General features: G+C 37.0%; 1 protein-coding gene across 1 annotated transcript in view; it reads left to right on the forward strand.

The window, feature by feature from the left end:
• The window catches only part of LOC104394006 (small conductance calcium-activated potassium channel protein 2-like), a 213,582-nt gene that overhangs the window by 172,422 nt on the left and 22,828 nt on the right, over positions 1 to 18,332 (forward strand). The window contains exon 4 of the mRNA XM_010003541.1: positions 17,668 to 17,809. Coding sequence (XP_010001843.1) covers positions 17,668 to 17,809 — 142 coding nt within the window. The remainder of the gene's footprint in view (positions 1 to 17,667; positions 17,810 to 18,332) is intronic.

Raw genomic sequence — 18,332 nt, forward strand, 5'->3', positions numbered from 1 at the left:
CTGAATTCAAGTATGTTAATGAAAAACTTAAGACATCAGTGCAATTTGAATTGAGCAAGTATCTCAGATTATTGAAGTTGCAAGCTTCTGGATGAGGGCCCATCTTTTTTTTCTGTGTTTGCACACTGCTTAGCACAGTGGTAGCCAAGAATAACACTTATGATATTCCAGTACTAATAAATATAGTAATTTTTAGTGAGGAAAAAGAGAGCTAAACACTTCTGAGAACTAGTGATGTTCAGATGAAGATGAATGCCTTCATGTGTTGATATAGCAGTTTAAGATGAAGTGTAGAGTTTTGATTGATGCTGACTGCGCTGACAGCTTCTACTAACACTGCCCAGGCAGGAGTAACACACTGCTAGCTGGCTTGTTTTCCACACAGACACTTACTGTCTGAAGTGAAGGCTGAGGTGAGAGGCTCTGTAGTCTCACTTGCAGAGGGAAGGGTATGTTAATGTCAGTCTGACTTAAAATCCACTGTCTGGTAGGGTCACTTAGCTGTAATCCTGTTAGGTGTGTGCAAACACTGTGTACAGCACTATGCTGCAAACTTCCATCAGGTTGACTTGGAACGGCCTTGCACTTGACTGAGATGCCTGTGCCATGCTTTCCTTTGGGGCATCTATGATGCAGTGCTCTGATGCCAAACTTGTCAGGAAAAGATCAGTTCCTGATCACTGGGAAGGTGCAGTGTAGGTAAAAAAATACACTAAATGTTCTAGAGTAGCAACGACCTGAGCAAGATAAGAGCAGAAACAGTAAGAGGTGGTGTCACTGTCATGGGGCTACAGCCTGGTTTGGAATCTGATGCAAAATCTGTGGAAGCCAGTGGACTTGCATGGACTTCAAGGCCTTTGATGGTGGACCAAAAATGATTGCATCCTGACTGCGTAATCATGAAAATCCTGCCTAGTTGTGGGATGAGCCTTTGGGACAAACACAAGTATCAGTTGTAAGGAATTGTGTACAAGTCTGGAAAAGGTTTTGCAGTGCTAGAGATGGCAGAAAAAAATCTGCAACCACTGTTACTGGCATCAGTGTGCATGAGAAGCAATGTTATCGTCATGCTGGAATATCTATCTCAGCGCCTGTTTGTGTGAGAGAGAAACAGAAAGGGAGAAGGATGTCTGGCGAAAACTATAAATGAAACAGCTGGTTTGGTTTTGGTTGGTTTTTGTTGTTTTTGGTTTTTTTGAAAGATCTACTTATTCCATTAGTTCACTAAATATTTACAAATAACTCTGACTTCCAGAAGGCTACTAAAGAAGCAAAAATTGCAGTAAAAAATACTGTATGCTGTCTTTGAAACCATAAAACATATTGTAATACAAAACAAGAAATGCCAGAATGGTAAAGACAAAATATTTTTATTAATATTAATGCTAATGTAGTCTTCTGATAGAATAATCATAATAAAAACCTAGAAGTATAAAAAAAATATTAACTTAATATTAACTGAATGGGACTCATATTGTCGGTAAGATTGTGTCTCAGTCTTGGGAGCGCCATGGTGTAGAGTTCACCAGTGCTTATCTTGCTATGATGACAGAATAAAGCAGGCCCTGATAATGTTAATGAATTAATTAATAACTTAATAACTGCAAACTTGAGTAGATATAAATGACGTTCCATAGCAATTTTTTTTGTCTCATTGGACAGGCTGCTTTAAAAATATTTTGAGTTGTACACAACTGTGGAGTACAAAGCAGACAGGTTTTAAAAACCTGGGAATTAAGGGTTGTTTGGGTTGAACAAATGAACATACTCTCTCAAAGCTCAGGATTTTGAGTAAGAAGATTAGGATACTAAACCCTAGTTTTTCCAGAGCTGTCTCTGCAATACAGTGTTTTTCACTTAGTACAGCGATGCTTTAATTTCCTTGCCTATAATGCTGTGACCCCTCTTTTGGAGCAGATTATTTGGGCATCTTCAGCAGGTGCAAAGAGATTCTGCAAGCAATAATTACTTACTAATGCACCTGAAATCTAGCTGGAATTTAGTTAACTACTTACCACTCCAGTAAGATACCAAAAGAGCCTTTGCTGGCCAGGCAGGTGTAGGCTAAGTAGTGAAACTGGCCTCCTCAGTTCCCAGGGACAGACAGACCTTTGTACTGCTGCTTTGCCACCTCTTGCTGTGCTTCTGGCATTGCTGGATGGATGCTGCTGCCTGGCCCCAGCAAGACCAACCAGGCTGACTGGCCTTCTGTTTTTTCCCCTTACGACTTTATACCTTTCCATGTTGGGGCTTCACCTCTTAAGTCCTTGAGTTACTAACTGTCAAGGAGTGGAGGTGTAGGTCCTTCTAGTGAGAGTAAAATTTAGTGATTATGAACCAAGGCACTGCTAGCTTATAAAATAGCTGAAGTACTTTGTTTGCAAAAAGGACCAGGAGCCAGTAATGCCTTTCTGCCCTCAGTTTGATGCATATTAGCTGTCTTATACTATCTGGATGTCTTTGAAGTGACATGAAACAAGGAGTCAAAAGACATTGTTAGCCTATCTGACTGTGTAAAAAGACGAAAAAGGTGTAAAAGGAAGAAAAAATATTTTAATTATGTTGCAGATTGATGCTGATTGAGGGAAGAGGATGATTTTGTCTGAGCACATTTTCATATTTGGCTTTTTTTCTATTGCTGCCACCATTTTAGTAGGTATAGCATGGATACAGGACATGAGATCTAAAGAGAAGAAGCTGCTCCTATGGTCCCGCTCTGGAGATGAGTGTGGAAGAGCATGGAAAGTATTTTAGTTAGTAATCAGTCACGTCATAAGGGTCTATGGCTTTATACTGAACTCAGTATTTGGCTATGGTACATCTGAGGTGGAAAATTTAGCATGGGTTTATAAAGCATACACCAACTGCTGGGTTTGCAGTGGGGTAGTGATAGGAGAATGTGGAGTTTACTCCACAGAGGTGCAGGTGCTGTTTGTCAAGTGCATCATCAATTCACTGCTTCAGGCTTGCTTTTCATAGTCACAAAGGGGTGACATTAACCTTCGTTCCATCTCCGTTGGCCACTGCATTCTTAGTTGTTTCTGAACAACCTAAGTTTATGAGTTGTAGAGACATTTAGTTTAATTGGCTAGACCTGAAAATTGTTTGGGATGTTTTTCTTTCTGACCTTGTGTCAGTCCACAGGCTGGACTGTGTATTTCTGGGCATGCAATAACATATGTGGGAAACGATCTTATAAATAATTTACATTAACTAGTAGTCTTCTAATAAAAATAATGTATCTCTTATCTGAGTTTCAGAAATGGGTTATTTGATTTTATAATTACTTGAATTAAAGTTGACCTTTTATTTTATACTTTAAAGAATGCAGTAGATGTAACCTGCAAAGCTTCCCAGAATCTGAAATCATAGAGATTGCCTGAAATTCAACAGTGAGATTTCAGGCCAAGCATTCATGCCCAAATGTCTTTTCCTTTTGACTTTGTTCTTAATCATTCATCATTTCATAAAATTATCGTGCACTTTCGGGCTAATGAGCTTCTAAAATTGTAACCTTGACTGTTTAGCTTTGGTGTTAAATTGCAGACTTTCACAGTAGATTCTTTCCAAGGCATTCAAAAACAAATTATATGTTACATTTAGGTAATTTAACACCAGAGACGCTTGTCAGCTCTCAGTAGTACTTGCAGAATTAATTTTCTTCCTTTTCCAAGCCTCCCGGTGTTTACAAAAGTTGTGCATGATAAATCTTGAGAACACTGCTTTTAGAGTGATATTCGCTCAAACTGAATCTCCTTGCAAGCAGATCACATCAGTTGCCTTCCTTGTTCTTTGTGTGCTGGGAGGCAGAAGACCTGCTGACGCAATCAGTGTACCGCAGCAGGAAAGTGTTGTCCTTCAGAGATTGTATTCCTGATGGCAAGGAGTATGATTTGTCTTGATTTTTTTGAAAATGAGATCTAGCACAGATAATCAGCCAAGAAGCAAATGCTGTGGCCTAGTGTTCCAGTGTCTGCTGGAGATGGCAACAATCTGCACCAGGAACTAGACATTCTGTCAGTTAATTTTCAATTTCTTTCAAAGGAAAAGAAAAAATTACACTAAAATAATGTTAGCATGGTTTTATTATTATCAATGCTAATGCTTTGCTGTTACTTAGGGAAGCAGCAGTAGTGTTGAGGTTAGTATCGAACATTGATGTGAAGCTTTTAGTACACCAATAAAAGTATGCTAGAATTATGCAACTAATTTATAAATTCACAGAAGTATTAAAAAGTGGACATTTTTTTGTGTAAAATGCCATTATTCAATTATTTGGAAGATTAAATAGAGATGTAATAGAGAATATATCCTACAGTTCTGTTGTGACCTTGAACAAAGCCACCTGAACTCTTTGTGTCTATTCCATGCAAATAATTTTATTTACTGTTATTCGATGGGGTCTCCTTACACAGACAAACAGAATAGTTAAAACTTACCCACAAAAAATTCCTATTAACTATGATCACCACACTAATGCTTTTTTAAAGTTGCTTACAATTGTACAGGTAGGGATGCAATCTGGCTATACCCATTCTGAGCAACAAGGGGAAGGGAGTGAAAGGGCAGAAAATACTGTTAATTCTATATGCTTACATTTTGTTTCTCACTCTTTGGGGAAAGAAAACGTAAATATTCAGATATTTTTAAAATGTAGGCCATCCCTTGCAGAAGGCTATGTGGCTGTACTGCAGCTCCACATCTTCTCTTCAGTCACACCTCCTTAACAGAAAGGAAAATTTGACAGAAGCTGAGTGGCATGGGAAAGTAAGACTGGTGATCTCATGCATTTTCTGGGGATTTTTAATCCATACAGTTGGAAGTATTTGTCCTCTTCCCAAAGGGGAATTCATGACTAAATTTCTTAAACTTAAAAGTTACAATCTAGAGAAACATGTTTGTTTTTTGTTGTGTATTTTTTTTTATAACAAAGAAAATTATAAATTCCTCTTTTCTTGAGTTCTACAAAAGATTACACTCAAATGTAGTTGAATCGATAAAGGAAAATGGTTTAGTTTTTTGCTAAATATGCCTTGTTTATAAATGTTTATAATTAATGTTTAGTAGCTGCAGAATTACAACTTAGGTAAAAAATTATTCCAACTGTAATGGAATGAGACACACATCATCAGGTCAGTATCTAATCCTGTTCTTTCTCTCCCAAGCCAATCATCTGCTGAGTGTCTCTGACTTGTTTATTCTTTAAAGTCATGGACTTTTGCTAATGGAATAGGTGTCTTTAACCTGTAAACTGGTGGTCACTACTCATTTAAAATAAAGGGAAAACAAACAAACAAACAGAAAAAGTAGTGTATTTTTGTTATAATTTCAGATAATTTTTATGAAGCAGGACTGCTGAAACAGTTAACATACTAGAAAAGTTGTAGCTCTACAGTCACATTTGGAGCTCTATAAATACCTGTAATTTATTTATTTTTTTTCCATGGTTGGATTAAATTTCTGTTGTATCTGTCAAGTCTTCCAGGGGCCAGCTCTGTCAAGCAAGTGAAGGGAAGAGGATTAATAGCTCCCTAAGGGCTGCATTTTTCTCTCTAGAGCTAGACTTGCTTGTGTATATGCACTTCCCTGTGTTTGTCAGTGAACTTGTTTCTTGGGCCAAGGGTGCTCTGCACATTAGATTTCAAACTTGTTTAACATTTCATCTTCCTGCTTGTACTCTATATTGGAATTTCATATTTATGCTGACAGCCCCTATGAACCATTCCACAGTCTGAAAAAGGAATAATTAGTAACAGATGAAATGAAATCTAGTTTTCATATCAAGCCAGTATAGTTACAGAGGCAGCAGTCTCCCGAATTCACGTTTACGTCCTATAGGTTCTTACTTAAGCACAATCATAGAATCATAGCATCTTAGGGGCTGGCAGGGACCTCGAAAGATCATCTAGTCCAACCCCCCTGCCAGAGCAGGGTCACCTAGAGTACATCACACAGGAACGCATCCAGGTGGGTTTTGAATGTCTCCAGTGAAGGAGACTCCACAACCTCCCTGGGCAGTCTGTTCCAGTGCTCTGTCACTCTCACAGTAAAAAATTTTTTTCGGATATTCACCTTGAACCTCCTATGCTCCAATTTGCACCCATTACCCCTTGTCCTATCACTGGTCATCACTGAGAAAAGCCTAACCCCATCTCCCTGACACTCACCCCTTACATATTTGTAAACATTGATGAGGTCACCCCTCAGTCTCCTTTTCTCCAAGCTAAAGAGACCCAGCTCCCTCAGCCTTTCCTTATAAGGGAGATGTTCCACTCCCTTAATCATCTTTGTAGCTCTACTCTGGACTCTTTCAAGCACTTCCCTGTCCTTCTGGAACTGAGGGGCCCAGAACTGGACACAATACTCCAGATGTGGCCTCACCAATGCAGAATAGAGGGGGAGGAGAACCTCTCTTGACCTACTAACCACCCCCTTTCTAATGCACACCAGGATGCCATTGGCCTTCTTGGCCACAAGGGCACATTGCTGGCTCATGGTCATCCTCCTGTCTATCAGGACCCCTAGGTCCCTTTCACCTACACTACTCTCCAGCAGGTCAGCCCCCAACCTGTACTGGGACATGGTGTTGTTCTTTCCCAAATGCAAAACTCTACACTTCCCCTTGTTGAATTTCATCATGTTTCTCCCCGATAATCCCTGATTATGTTCTTGCCTGCCTGAATCGTGACTAAAAGAGTTTAACTATGAAAGTCACATAGATACCTCACACATCTAGTGTATGATTTGCATAGAAACTATCAATAAAACCATCAACAGGCATTAGATAATTTGTTTTATTAAAGGATTTTTCCAACACGTTCAACGTGTAGAATGCTGGACAGATGCTACAAGTGTAAGTACTGCAAAAGTGTAAGTTCAGTTGCCACTCCATCGAGACTTCTTCCCTCCTGTACAACACACAGTGACAATATGTAACTGCTTTTTCTCGTTAATTATGTCACCTGCTCCAATTCCTTCAGAACACAGAATTTCATTCCTTTCTTCTGTGCTGCACTGAAATAAATAGAAGGGAAAAGTCAGAAAGTCTTGTACAAGTGCCAAGATATCAGGCAACAAAATGGTCTTGGTAAAAAGAACTTGACAGTAGAAAGAGCTCTGTAATTTTTACGGTCTTGAGAAAATACTGCAAGATATTATTTTTTTCTTCTTTTCTTTTTAGGTGAGTGTTTCTCATTAAAATGAGGATGATCCTTACGAAAGTTATTCTGTCATGAAAGCAAACAACAAATGAATGACAATGCAAAATCAGCAAAACAAGAAAGACTGGTTTTAAACTTTTTTTTAATGACAAAATAGGGAAGAAAGTAGGAGATTTAGGCTTCATGTAATCTCACACTCCCAATATTACAGAATTTGATGGCAACAAGCCAAGGCCTAAAACAGAGGAAAGAGAACCATAACAGCATCTGGCATTTCTAACATACTATGATGAAGGTGTTGTAAGCATTTTTATTTTGGGTACATTTAGGTGGACAATATTTTGGTCTTCAAATCGGATTCTGTGGAGGTCTATATAAGCAAATGAGGATGTTACTATTTTACTATCATCACTAGAGTTAAACACATACAGCTGTATTACGTTTCTGAGAAGTCTGAAACTTCTGGTATTCTCTCAACTTGCATTTGTCTGGAGAGACACGTGGCAGAAGTCTGTCCCATAGTTGATCAATGTACACACTCACTCCACTTACTACATATACATTCAGACGACTCTGAAAAGTATACAGTCTTGGAGTTTGGAGTTGTCTTTATAAATATTCAGTAAAATCTGTCCTGTTTTAAGCAGTTAACTTATAGAAGTTAAACTCAATGCAACCCTTCCTTTTCATAAAGGCAATTAAAATATATTCAAGGAAGAAGTACAATTTAGCTTGAGTTAAGTTAAGCATATGGCTCCATCAGTGTCCATGCACAGGGTAGGAGTCTAGTCCCAAATTTAAGGCAGTCAGTGATTTTTTTTTTTCACTGACCACAGGCTTCCACTCTGACCCAGAGTTAGTTTAAAAAAAATTCTGCCTACATTTTGTAAAATAGCTACTGGCAAGGTGCTGTGCTGTACAAGTTGGTTTCATTATCCAGTATATCCAGAAGATGCATTTTGATGAATGTCTGGGCTATTTTGGGTTTTATTTGTAAGGAAACGGTTTTGGTTTTTTTTCCCCAGTCATCTATTTCCAATATTCATTACATTATATGTAACGAATGTCCATATGTTAGTAAAATTGTTGATATTCTCATGATATTTGGACAAAAAAAAAGCAGGCTTTGTGGCTGTGAGCTTTTACTTCATTCCTTTTAATGGAAGGCAATAGATCAGCTTCTGCTGTGGAAACCCATTATACTAAAAAATAATAATTTGCATGCTGATAGATGAAATTAGTTCCATGAGAGAAAAATACCTTCAGAGTGCTCAGTTTGTCAGAAAGCCTTCTCTGGGAATTCAGCATCAGCTTTGCTGTATAATTTCCCCTCCTCCTCTTTTCTTGCTCATTTCCTCACATGCAGGAGAAGAGAAAGGCTAACTTTTACCTAGTTCTGCCATTTTATGTCAGAAAAAAGGGTAGGCTTAATTTTAAGTGTGCTATGATTAATTCTAGTTTCTAAAACTTCTATTTATGAAAATTTTCAGCAGCAAATTACTTCAGATTATTTAGACATCAGTGGATTCTGATGATCTCAACTTAGAGAAAGGAATAAAATGCAAACTTTTCCTCCTTCTGAGAAGAGCGTGTGTATAAAATAAAAACTTGTGTATGAGTAACAGGGTCTCTCCAGAGAAAATGCAAAATGCAAGACAGGGGAAAATTTTAGCAGAGAATTAGTTGCTAGTGAGTATAATGAACAATTCACAGTATAGTTAATAAAAAAAAATATTTTGAATTATTCATGTTTCTATCATAACACAGCTTTAATCAATGCTGTTACAGATTTTGAAAAATTAAAGCAAACTTTAAAAAAAAGTTTCATTCTTACTGTATTGAGAAATATCACAGATAATACTGTGCAAAGAACATGGCTGGAGAAAGTAAATTTATATATATTTCAAAACAAGATTACGAAGTTCAGTACTGAAAAATAAAAGTTTTCCCTCAAGTTTGCTTATGTCACTTGTTTCACTTCAGTTTACTTCTTTTATGTTAATGCATTATAATATTCTTTTAACTGTGTATTTATAGTAGCTTCTTTTACTGAGCCTCATTTGATAAAGATGATATCTAGAACTACAGAAAAAGCAGCTCTGGGATGTTTGGGGTTTCATTTTTATTAGTCAATGTGTTTGTGGTCTCATTACTTTCTGGATTACATGTTAAATTTTGTTTTGAAAGCAGCATTGTTGTTTACCCAAAAGAATGCTTTGTCAGGAATTAAAATGGACATGATCCCTTCTCCAGCTCCTTTCCTAAACCTCTCTTGGGCAATATCTCTCTTCATTATATTAAAGTCAAGCTTATCTTCATTTTTAATTCAATTTGAAGTTGAAATATCTTCAAAAATACATTCTGAGATACTTTCACAATCTGTATCCAAACAGGTAGGACAGTGAGATGAAGATGATGATGTGATTCAGCTTTGCGTTTGAGAAGAGACTTAAAGCAAGTTTGCTTCCCATGGTGAAGCTGCTAGAGTAAAAGAAGGACATCAACTGCTCTTTTTTCCTGTGCCTTGTGGGAATCCTAACAGGTTCCCCATGCATTTTCCATGTATATAGCTTCACATATGAATACTATGGCATTTAAAGTGCTATTTTGCTGCTTCAGGACATGCCACTGTTTTTGGCAAAGGGAAGCGTTTTGGTGTTATGCAATTTTTTTTAATATAATTTAAGAGGTTTATTTAAAAATATATATGTAATTATAGAGGACTTTGTGTTCATTGGTTTTAAGTTGGGACTTTGAGCATCCAGGCTACTCAAACTGTGATTTGCAGAGCTGGAAGCTCTGAAGGTGAAGACAATCAATATAATGATAAGGTGTAACTTCAGGAAGGGAGTCTGTCAGACAGCTATGAAAAATTAAAATGTGATTTTTCATTACCAGAAAGTGAGGAAGAAAAATATATGACACTTAAGTATTCTTTGCTGTGGTTGTGAATCCCCGGACCAGAGCTGCACTTTGCATTGAAAAGTGCTAGTGTGTTTTTGTGAAGACTAAACAGTAGCATATGATCATGGAATTATGGAGTGTGTTGTAATATATGCACCAAAGTTAATGAGTAAAGATTATTCCAGACCTTAATGTTTCGGTGCCAATTGCTACTCTTGAGCCAGCAGCTACCTATTAGAGCCTGAGTTTGCATCTTAGCACTTTAGCACTTAGTTTATCTGCACAGTCTGGACATACATTATACAAGTTGGTAAAGGCTACAGAACTGATTATTTGAAATCTGAAGGCAGCCCTGTGAAGCATGAAAACTGCTTTTGTTGAAGTAAGAATAATATCAAATGTAAAGAAATTTCAGTAGAGTTGGAAAAAGTTGAATCTGTGAGACTGCTCCATAGTATGAGAAAGCTACATCAGTCTGAAAGAAGATTATCTGAATCTAATGAAATGTTTTAATCCAAATACTTAACACTGGGCAAAATTTTGCACAAACGGTAATGAATATAAGTTTTCAGAATTGAGAATAACGAGGCATGTAACCTTCATGACAGCTGCTACTCTTAGTTCCAACTCTCATCTCTTAGAGACAGAAAGGTATTCCTACTGGCCTTACTTTATTTTCTCTTTCTCTTTTGCATATTCTACTAAACTGAGCTATGTTTAGACACAACGAGCCTGGTTGTTTTTCATCAGTCACCCTGCTGCAGGCAGAACTCATTCAGGTCCATAGGATTTAAGGGTTGGTAGAAGGCTTTGTACCCCTTTCCAAGATCTTTTTCCAAGATCTAAGATCTGATTAATTATTCTACTGAGTCACACCAAGCATATTGGAAGTAAATATATGTTGTAGCTAAGTTTAAATCCCCGAACAAGCATCTCATTTCATTATTATGCTTCTAAATGTTAAAAAGAAGCATATATCTTTACGTTTCCTTTTTAGTTTAATTAGCATAGCAATTTTATTAGGATGTTTCTTTATATACTTAATGATACTTATGATAGCAAAGCTTTATTAGCATCCAAAATGTGAGATAAAGGCAAAGGCAAAATAAAAATTGTAAAATGTTAAGCATGGAAACACTAAATGAAAACATTTTAAGGGATGATCAGCAGAAACTCTGGCAAAAAACATGGAATAGAAATCCTGGTCCCACTGAAGCCACTGAGAATTTTGCTCCTGACTTAGTGAACATAGGATTTTACTTGAGTAATGCCTCTGCAGGACAAAAATTGCTTAAAATTACTGAGAAGTACACAGTGGGAGTAAGAATATTGGATAACAAGCTCCAAAGGTGACGTTTGGATTATGGTGGATGTGTTTCTTAATCAAGGTGGGAAAAATTTCTCCTTGAAAAAGCTATCTTAAAAACTTTAATAAGACATATTGTTGTTTTCATATAGTCTAAGACCTTCTGAAGCAGTAGTTATTGCTTTATTCACAGCAGTACTGTTTAGTACACTGATACGGAGGACTCCTATCTTTGCATCTCTTCCTCTTAGTGGATTGCTGTGTGTGAAAAACTTAAAAAGATTTCTCAGTATCCCAATAGTAGTAGAATTGATTCAACAGATACTCTTTAACACTCTTACACATTTATTTGATACCTTTGATACCTTTAGATTATGCTTGTAGCTAAACAGCTTATCTTGGAAAGATGAATTCTATCTCCCACAGCTGCAGAGAGGTATACCAATTTAGCAGAAAATCAGCTATTTACAGCACCAGGAAAACAAGGCAAGACCTTCATCTGTGGAGGTCTAATAAGTTTGGTACCCTTTGAAAAAATGGCAATTAGTCCTTAATTCTCCAGTGGCAAGTTACCTGTATCCCAGGCTTTGAGAGGTAACTATTTGAGAACACCTAGGGATTTAAATAATTTTATGTCATCACACTTATGTTTAAGCTGCAGTTTACATTCAAGAATTATGATAAAATTTCTTAAAACATGCCATCTCAAACTTCTGTTTTTGTTTCTCTCTCCCTCTGTCCTCTTGTTTTCTTTTTTATTATTTTTTCCATACATCTTAGGTAACATAGTGACATATGCTACTTATGTAATGATATTTAACATCTCTCTGTTGGATTTATTAGTTTTCCATAAATAGTCCACAAATACTCTTAATAGAAAAGTCAGCAACATTTTGACCCCTGTAGGAACAATCCTGTCAGCTTAGTCGCACCTGTTACTTTACTTTGAGTTCAGAATTGCTACTGATGTGAATCTCTCTGTTTGAAATCCAGGTATTTGTCATGGTGTTTTGCACTTCACAAAGCAGTTTTTGTGAAAATAACATTTTTGCTGTGGTTCACAAATATTTGGGAGATGTCAACAGACATGTTTAAAAAAAAGACAAGGAGTGACATGCACTTTTCAAGCTGCCTTTCTGATCCTAAACCATCAAGGCAAACAAAACTTCGTTCTTTGACTTAGTAGACTGGGAATCCGCCCTGCTGTTGCTTCCAAGTACTGTTGTGGTTTTCTTTTTTCTTTCTTTCTCTTAAGCAGGGGAAAGAAGGAATAGAACGACCTGTCTAGTATCATCACTGTATTAGCAGATAAAAAGTTGCCAGTAACTACCATCTAAGACTAAGAAGCACTTAGTGACAGAATGGCTTGATACTTAGAGAGAGCTTTAATAGCTCTCAGTGTCTCAGCAGTCTTGACAAGTTCCTGATTTAATGGACTGAACCCGTTTCTGGATATTACTAGTCTAGAAGGTTTTGATGTTTGACAAGATAAAACTCAGCCTATATTGCCATTGTAGCACAGGCCAGGAATTTCTTCATGATTATGGTAAAAGCAGACCATTTTCTTCCCGAAAAAAAGGGTCATCCTCTCGGTCATCTTTTCAGTTCTTGCCTTAACTCGTTCAAGAGAGCAAAAGCAAAGATGTCAGAGTTATCAGAGGCAGTTCATAAAGGCAAGATAAAGAGAAATGAAGCTGTTAAGTGTGAGCTAATGAACCTTCGGTCAAGCTTAATGTTATACTTGATTTATCCTGATTCATCACTTTTTACGACGAATGTGTCTTAGAAGTCAAGATGTCAATGTGTGCTGACTGTGTGCAGATGTTTTAGCAGTTAAATTAAACATAATCAAATATTAACATTGTTCTGTAGGAAAGCAGTACTGGAAATCACATATCAACAGGGAAACCGGAAGAAAAAGACTGTGTTTTGATAAAGAGTCTGGAATATTGCTTTGGCAACCCTAACCACTGCAGTATTGAGGAATATATTTATGTCTTCCTGAGATTAATGGTAAAACTCCTACTCAGTTTGGCTTGGGAAGGAATTGATCCATGCTGTTTTTCACAAATCTAATGATTCAGCTATCTTTCGTTTAAATTAGTCTCAGGACTTACATACGCTGGTTGGCAAGAACTGTACAGTGGTGTTTCACAGGATGAAGACTGCCTGTTGAGTAGTGCGTTTCAGTAGCAGCACTGCCTGCCTGCTAGCAAATTCCTTATTAGAGAAGAAGAGAAAAAGTGATAAATAATACTTAAGACTATGTTTTACTTCAGCCAAGGATTTTTATACCTTGAGGGAATACACAGTTTTTCTAAATATCACTTCATTCTACTGCTGTGTTATGCTGGATGGAGTCCAGAAAATCGACCTGTTTATAAGTGCAGTTTTAACACAATTAAATGTTAGCTCTTATCAAGTAGCTCACTGTTTCTAGTGCAAGTTTCTATTGACTAAGAATAGTGTGCTTTAAATATTTAAGCAAATATTTTACAGATATTCAAATTTTAAAAATAAAAATCTTTGTAAAATATAAAGATCTTTATGAAAGTGAATATTAATGACAAAAAGCTTAAGTTTTGGAATTTGGTTGGTAGTGAATGTATGTTACTTTGTGTGGAGCTTCTCACTGAAAGGAAGTATTTGTTTCTTTTTCTTTACTTCCTGAGCTTTTGGGTTTCCAAACTGCTAATGGAACAGTATTTTCCTGTCAGATTTCAGATCTCTCAGATACAGAGTGAATGCACTTGAATTCTGGAGTGTGTTACATCCAAGTTGTCCTTCACAGTCCAGCTAGAAGAAGGACATGATTTTTAGTGGTTGATGATTACTGACAGTGAGTGGGACAGCTGTGTGGAGCTCTGATCATGTGGATGGCTTTTCTCTTCTCTATAGTGTCCATTGCAAATGGCTTTGCTGGGGTTAATCTCAATAGCAAAGTGAAAAATACCATGATGGGCATTACTTTTCTCAGGTCTTCTGGTGATTTGAATGCAACACATTAGAGGTGCACTGATAGAAAGATATGGGAAAGTTTAACTGCTGCTCTGTGCGCATTACTGTTTGCTGCACATATTGAGAAGTTCCGTCTGTATGGCTTTGATAACTTTGAAAGCAAGTCAAAAAGGCAATGGGTAGATTTCCCCCCCCCAAAAAAAAAAACAAAAAACAAAACAAAAGAAAAAAAAGCAATTTAAATACCTCCTTTGCTCATTTTCAGCAATTCCCATGGCTGTACAAATAAGATGTTGCAATTCCTACTTTCTTAAGAAATTGCTTTCCCTGTTTTGATATACACGTAATAATTTCCTGTATGATGCAGAGTAGCCAAAGACTCTCCTTGCTTTGTTTATCGCACTTGAAACAAAAGTGATGGTGGAGCCTGATGACATAGCATAGCACTTGGAAGAGTGTGCTGGCACAGTTATAATCTTAGGAAAATTAGAAGGATGTAGTCATGTACTGGAACTACTAACCACAGAGATTCAAAAACCATGAGTGAGGCTGTAAAAAACCAAGACAACCAACCCTCCTTCCTATAAAACTGGCGTAGAAATAATGAGATTATCAGGACAGTGACAGTCTCCTTTTAGACTGTCTCTATCTGACTTGCAGATTTTTAACGTGAGAACTCACTCCTTCAACTTTCCCTTTACAGCTGTGAGAGAAAAAGGACTTTTTTTAGTTTTGTTGAAATATTAAATTAGGTTGTAATTTGTATGCTTGCCATGGTTGAGCAGTGGAGCCCATAGCAAGGGTACAAAGTATCCTTTGTTTCTTGGTCACAATAAAGTCTTAAGTATTGATGATTTTAAAATTATGTATGCATCATTTGGTTGCTGAACTGTAACCTTAAAATCACGACCAGGTGAAATATTCAGAGTAGGAAATCCAAGAGTGCTAAGTTAACAAGATAAAAACATTTGAACAGGTCCTTGAAGTGTGCTGCTAAATATGGATGCAGATAGCTGTAACGAATATTTCATCTAGGGTACTGTACTAATTAAAATCCATGTCTCCAGTGAAAATTGAAAAACTACTGTTGTGGTTTTAAAATGTTAACCCTATGTCACCTTTATTAAATGATCTTTGTGTAGATTGGCTTCTGTGTTTTCTGGCATGGGTGAAGGAGGATGAAGAGAAAAAAATTCCATTATCTTTTTTCCTGTATTGTTCAAGGTTTAAGAGAGAGGTTTGGGCATTCTTTGTGAAACAGTTTTTTTATTTTAGGAACTTACTGAATTGTATTTGAATGTTCTGTTTCTAGACTTACTGCAATTTCTATAATTATCCCCATGTAGGCCTTAAGTTTTGTGAGTGAGTAGCTACTTGGAAAACGTGTAGAAAAATCAAAAGCATTGCCTCACATTTTCCTCTTCATAGGAGAATTGTATTCTCTCTGAAGTATAGACATTGCCAGGTTCAAAATCCAAAGAAGAGCATTAAAGAAATTGATTACAACTATTTATGTAAGCATTTATTGGTATTTAACTGAATTACTACCCTGAGAATATGTGCTGTGGTTTTAACTCCCTTCTGTAAAGGTCATACAAAGCCTATGGATCATATCACTCACATGATACTCAGCAGGGACTTGCATGATAGTCTCTCTTCTTGCCTCCTGGGTGGGTTCAATGTGTCTCTCCTTCTGTATCCGTACATTTCACAACTATTATTTGCTGATTTTTTTAAGTGGACACTAAAATCCATGACATTGAGTGCAGACTGGGAAAAAAGCAATGTCAGATCTCTTTTTCATGTGCAGAGCTCTTGTCATGAGGTAAATAAAGTTTGCTGTTGGGGTTTTTTTACTGATCTTGTTGCTGTTGTGATTATTATTTGTGTCACTGTCATCCCTAGGAGCTCCAAATCTGGGCTGATATTGCACTGCTCTATGTGCAGAACAAAAAACCTTCAAAGCTTGTGTAAGAGAAAGCTTGTATATGAGAGAAAGGCAACACTCACACCAGTAGGGAGCAGAGTACAGGTGAAATTTGGAACAGACTTGTCTTGGAGGGATTGCTGTAGTTCATGGCAGTCAGAGTTTTTAGGTTTTTGTAACCACCAGGGCATAGGTGGGACTTTGAAAAAGGCATTTTGCAGATACCTATACTGAATATCTTGCAATTGAGAGATTAGGGAGTTTTCTGAGTGCCTTTGTGCTCACTCTGTGTTCCTGCTCTGTCAGGGGGACTGTGGTTCAGAAAGGAAGGAAACTGAAGCAATTGTTTCAGTTGTAGAAAGCAGGTTGCTTACAGATTTGTGAACTAATTCCCTAATGGCTCTCTGTGATTTCTGTGCTCTACTGTGAGGCATGGATTTAGACACTGGCTAAAATAATACCCTTGAGGATCCAACAGCATAGGTAGCTAACCTGAGGCTTCACAGCAACTGCAGGGGTTATTGCAACCTTGAGACTGCAGTGGCTGCCACAAATAGTCTCTGTTGCAGAGATACTCTGTCCAGGGACCAAAATTCCACTTAGGCTATTAGACATTTTTTACCCCCATGGACTCAGTGGTGGCAATAGGTTTTAGCCCTAAAATGTGCCCTCATGGCTTCCCACTTGAACAGATACCTATGCATTGTGAAGACTAGATTATTCATGTGAATTCAGGGGTTTTTAAAGGAGAAAATGAACATATTCCACTAGAATAGTAAAACTAGGACAACAAATGGCACATCAGGAAATCACACTTAATAGCTGACTTAGCACAAAAGGGAGGTTTTGCTGTATTTAAGGTAAAGATCTTTCAATGACAAGAAATACAATGGAATACTTTTCCATTTATCTTGAACATGTTGAAGGAGAGAGAAGATCTTAGGTTGTCTAAGTCAGCATTTGCATGATCGTTCATTACTAGATTTCTGATTACAGTCCTGCATTTAAGCCAAGGAGAGGGAGGTGTGCTCTGCTGTCTGCTTGCCCACACATCCTTTTCTGACTTTCATATTTGCCTCAGTCTGCAGCAATTATAGTAGACTGGTCTCATTCCACTGTAGATTAGCAGGACCTGTACCCCTGATGAGGAGTTTCTCTTAAAAACCACAACGTTTCTACTGAATTATAAACCATACCCCTACTACTGGTGCTATTTTTGTACCTGCTGTTTCTTTATTGCTGATGTAATTGTATTGGAGTTTCATTTAATTCCTTATAGCTGTTTTTAAAAAGGAAACAACTGTAGAATACAAGAACAGTTGCATGAACAGTTAATGCAATTTCTTTCTCTTAAATCAAAAGTTAAACGAAAGTTTTAATGATAAAAGAAATTATTTTATTTTTCTTTTCAGGTACCATGATCAACAGGATGTTACTAGCAACTTCCTCGGAGCTATGTGGTTGATTTCAATAACTTTTCTATCCATTGGATATGGTGACATGGTACCTAATACATACTGTGGGAAAGGAGTCTGTTTACTCACTGGAATTATGGTGAGTGTTTCTGAATATATTCATTGGGTATGAGATTAAGTTTGCTATCCTGAAATCCTGAAACTTTTGGTGGTCATAAATATTTATTTTCTGGTTTGTAAAGTATACTTACTCACACCATTCCCATGGTCTTTCATTCCTGGTAATGAAATGGAGTGCTTTCTTCTTTAGGTAAAATAGAACAGCCGTGTCATGATACACAGAAAACTGACATAATTCATAGCTTCAACATTTTTGTGGAGTCTCTCATTAGATGTTAAGGTATCATATAAATTCAACTATGTTTGTATACGTGGAGTTAGACTAGTACTAATAATGGGTCTACAGTTCTGATTTTAATTTCTTAAAATGAAATTACTCACAAAGAAACAAATGTGATGGTGGTTAATCTCCTACAGCATTTTGCTTGAGAGTAGTTTTCTACATTATTCCTTGTAAGTCTAATAGCATACTATCTGTAGCATTCTATTGCTTTAAGTAGATTTATGTAGTGCAATTTTCACTTAAGAGTTTTTGTTACCAT

Source organism: Chaetura pelagica, unplaced genomic scaffold, assembly GCF_000747805.2.
Source record: "Chaetura pelagica isolate M959 unplaced genomic scaffold, ChaPel_1.0 scaffold228, whole genome shotgun sequence".
In the NCBI taxonomy this organism is placed as follows: Eukaryota; Metazoa; Chordata; class Aves; order Apodiformes; family Apodidae; genus Chaetura; species Chaetura pelagica.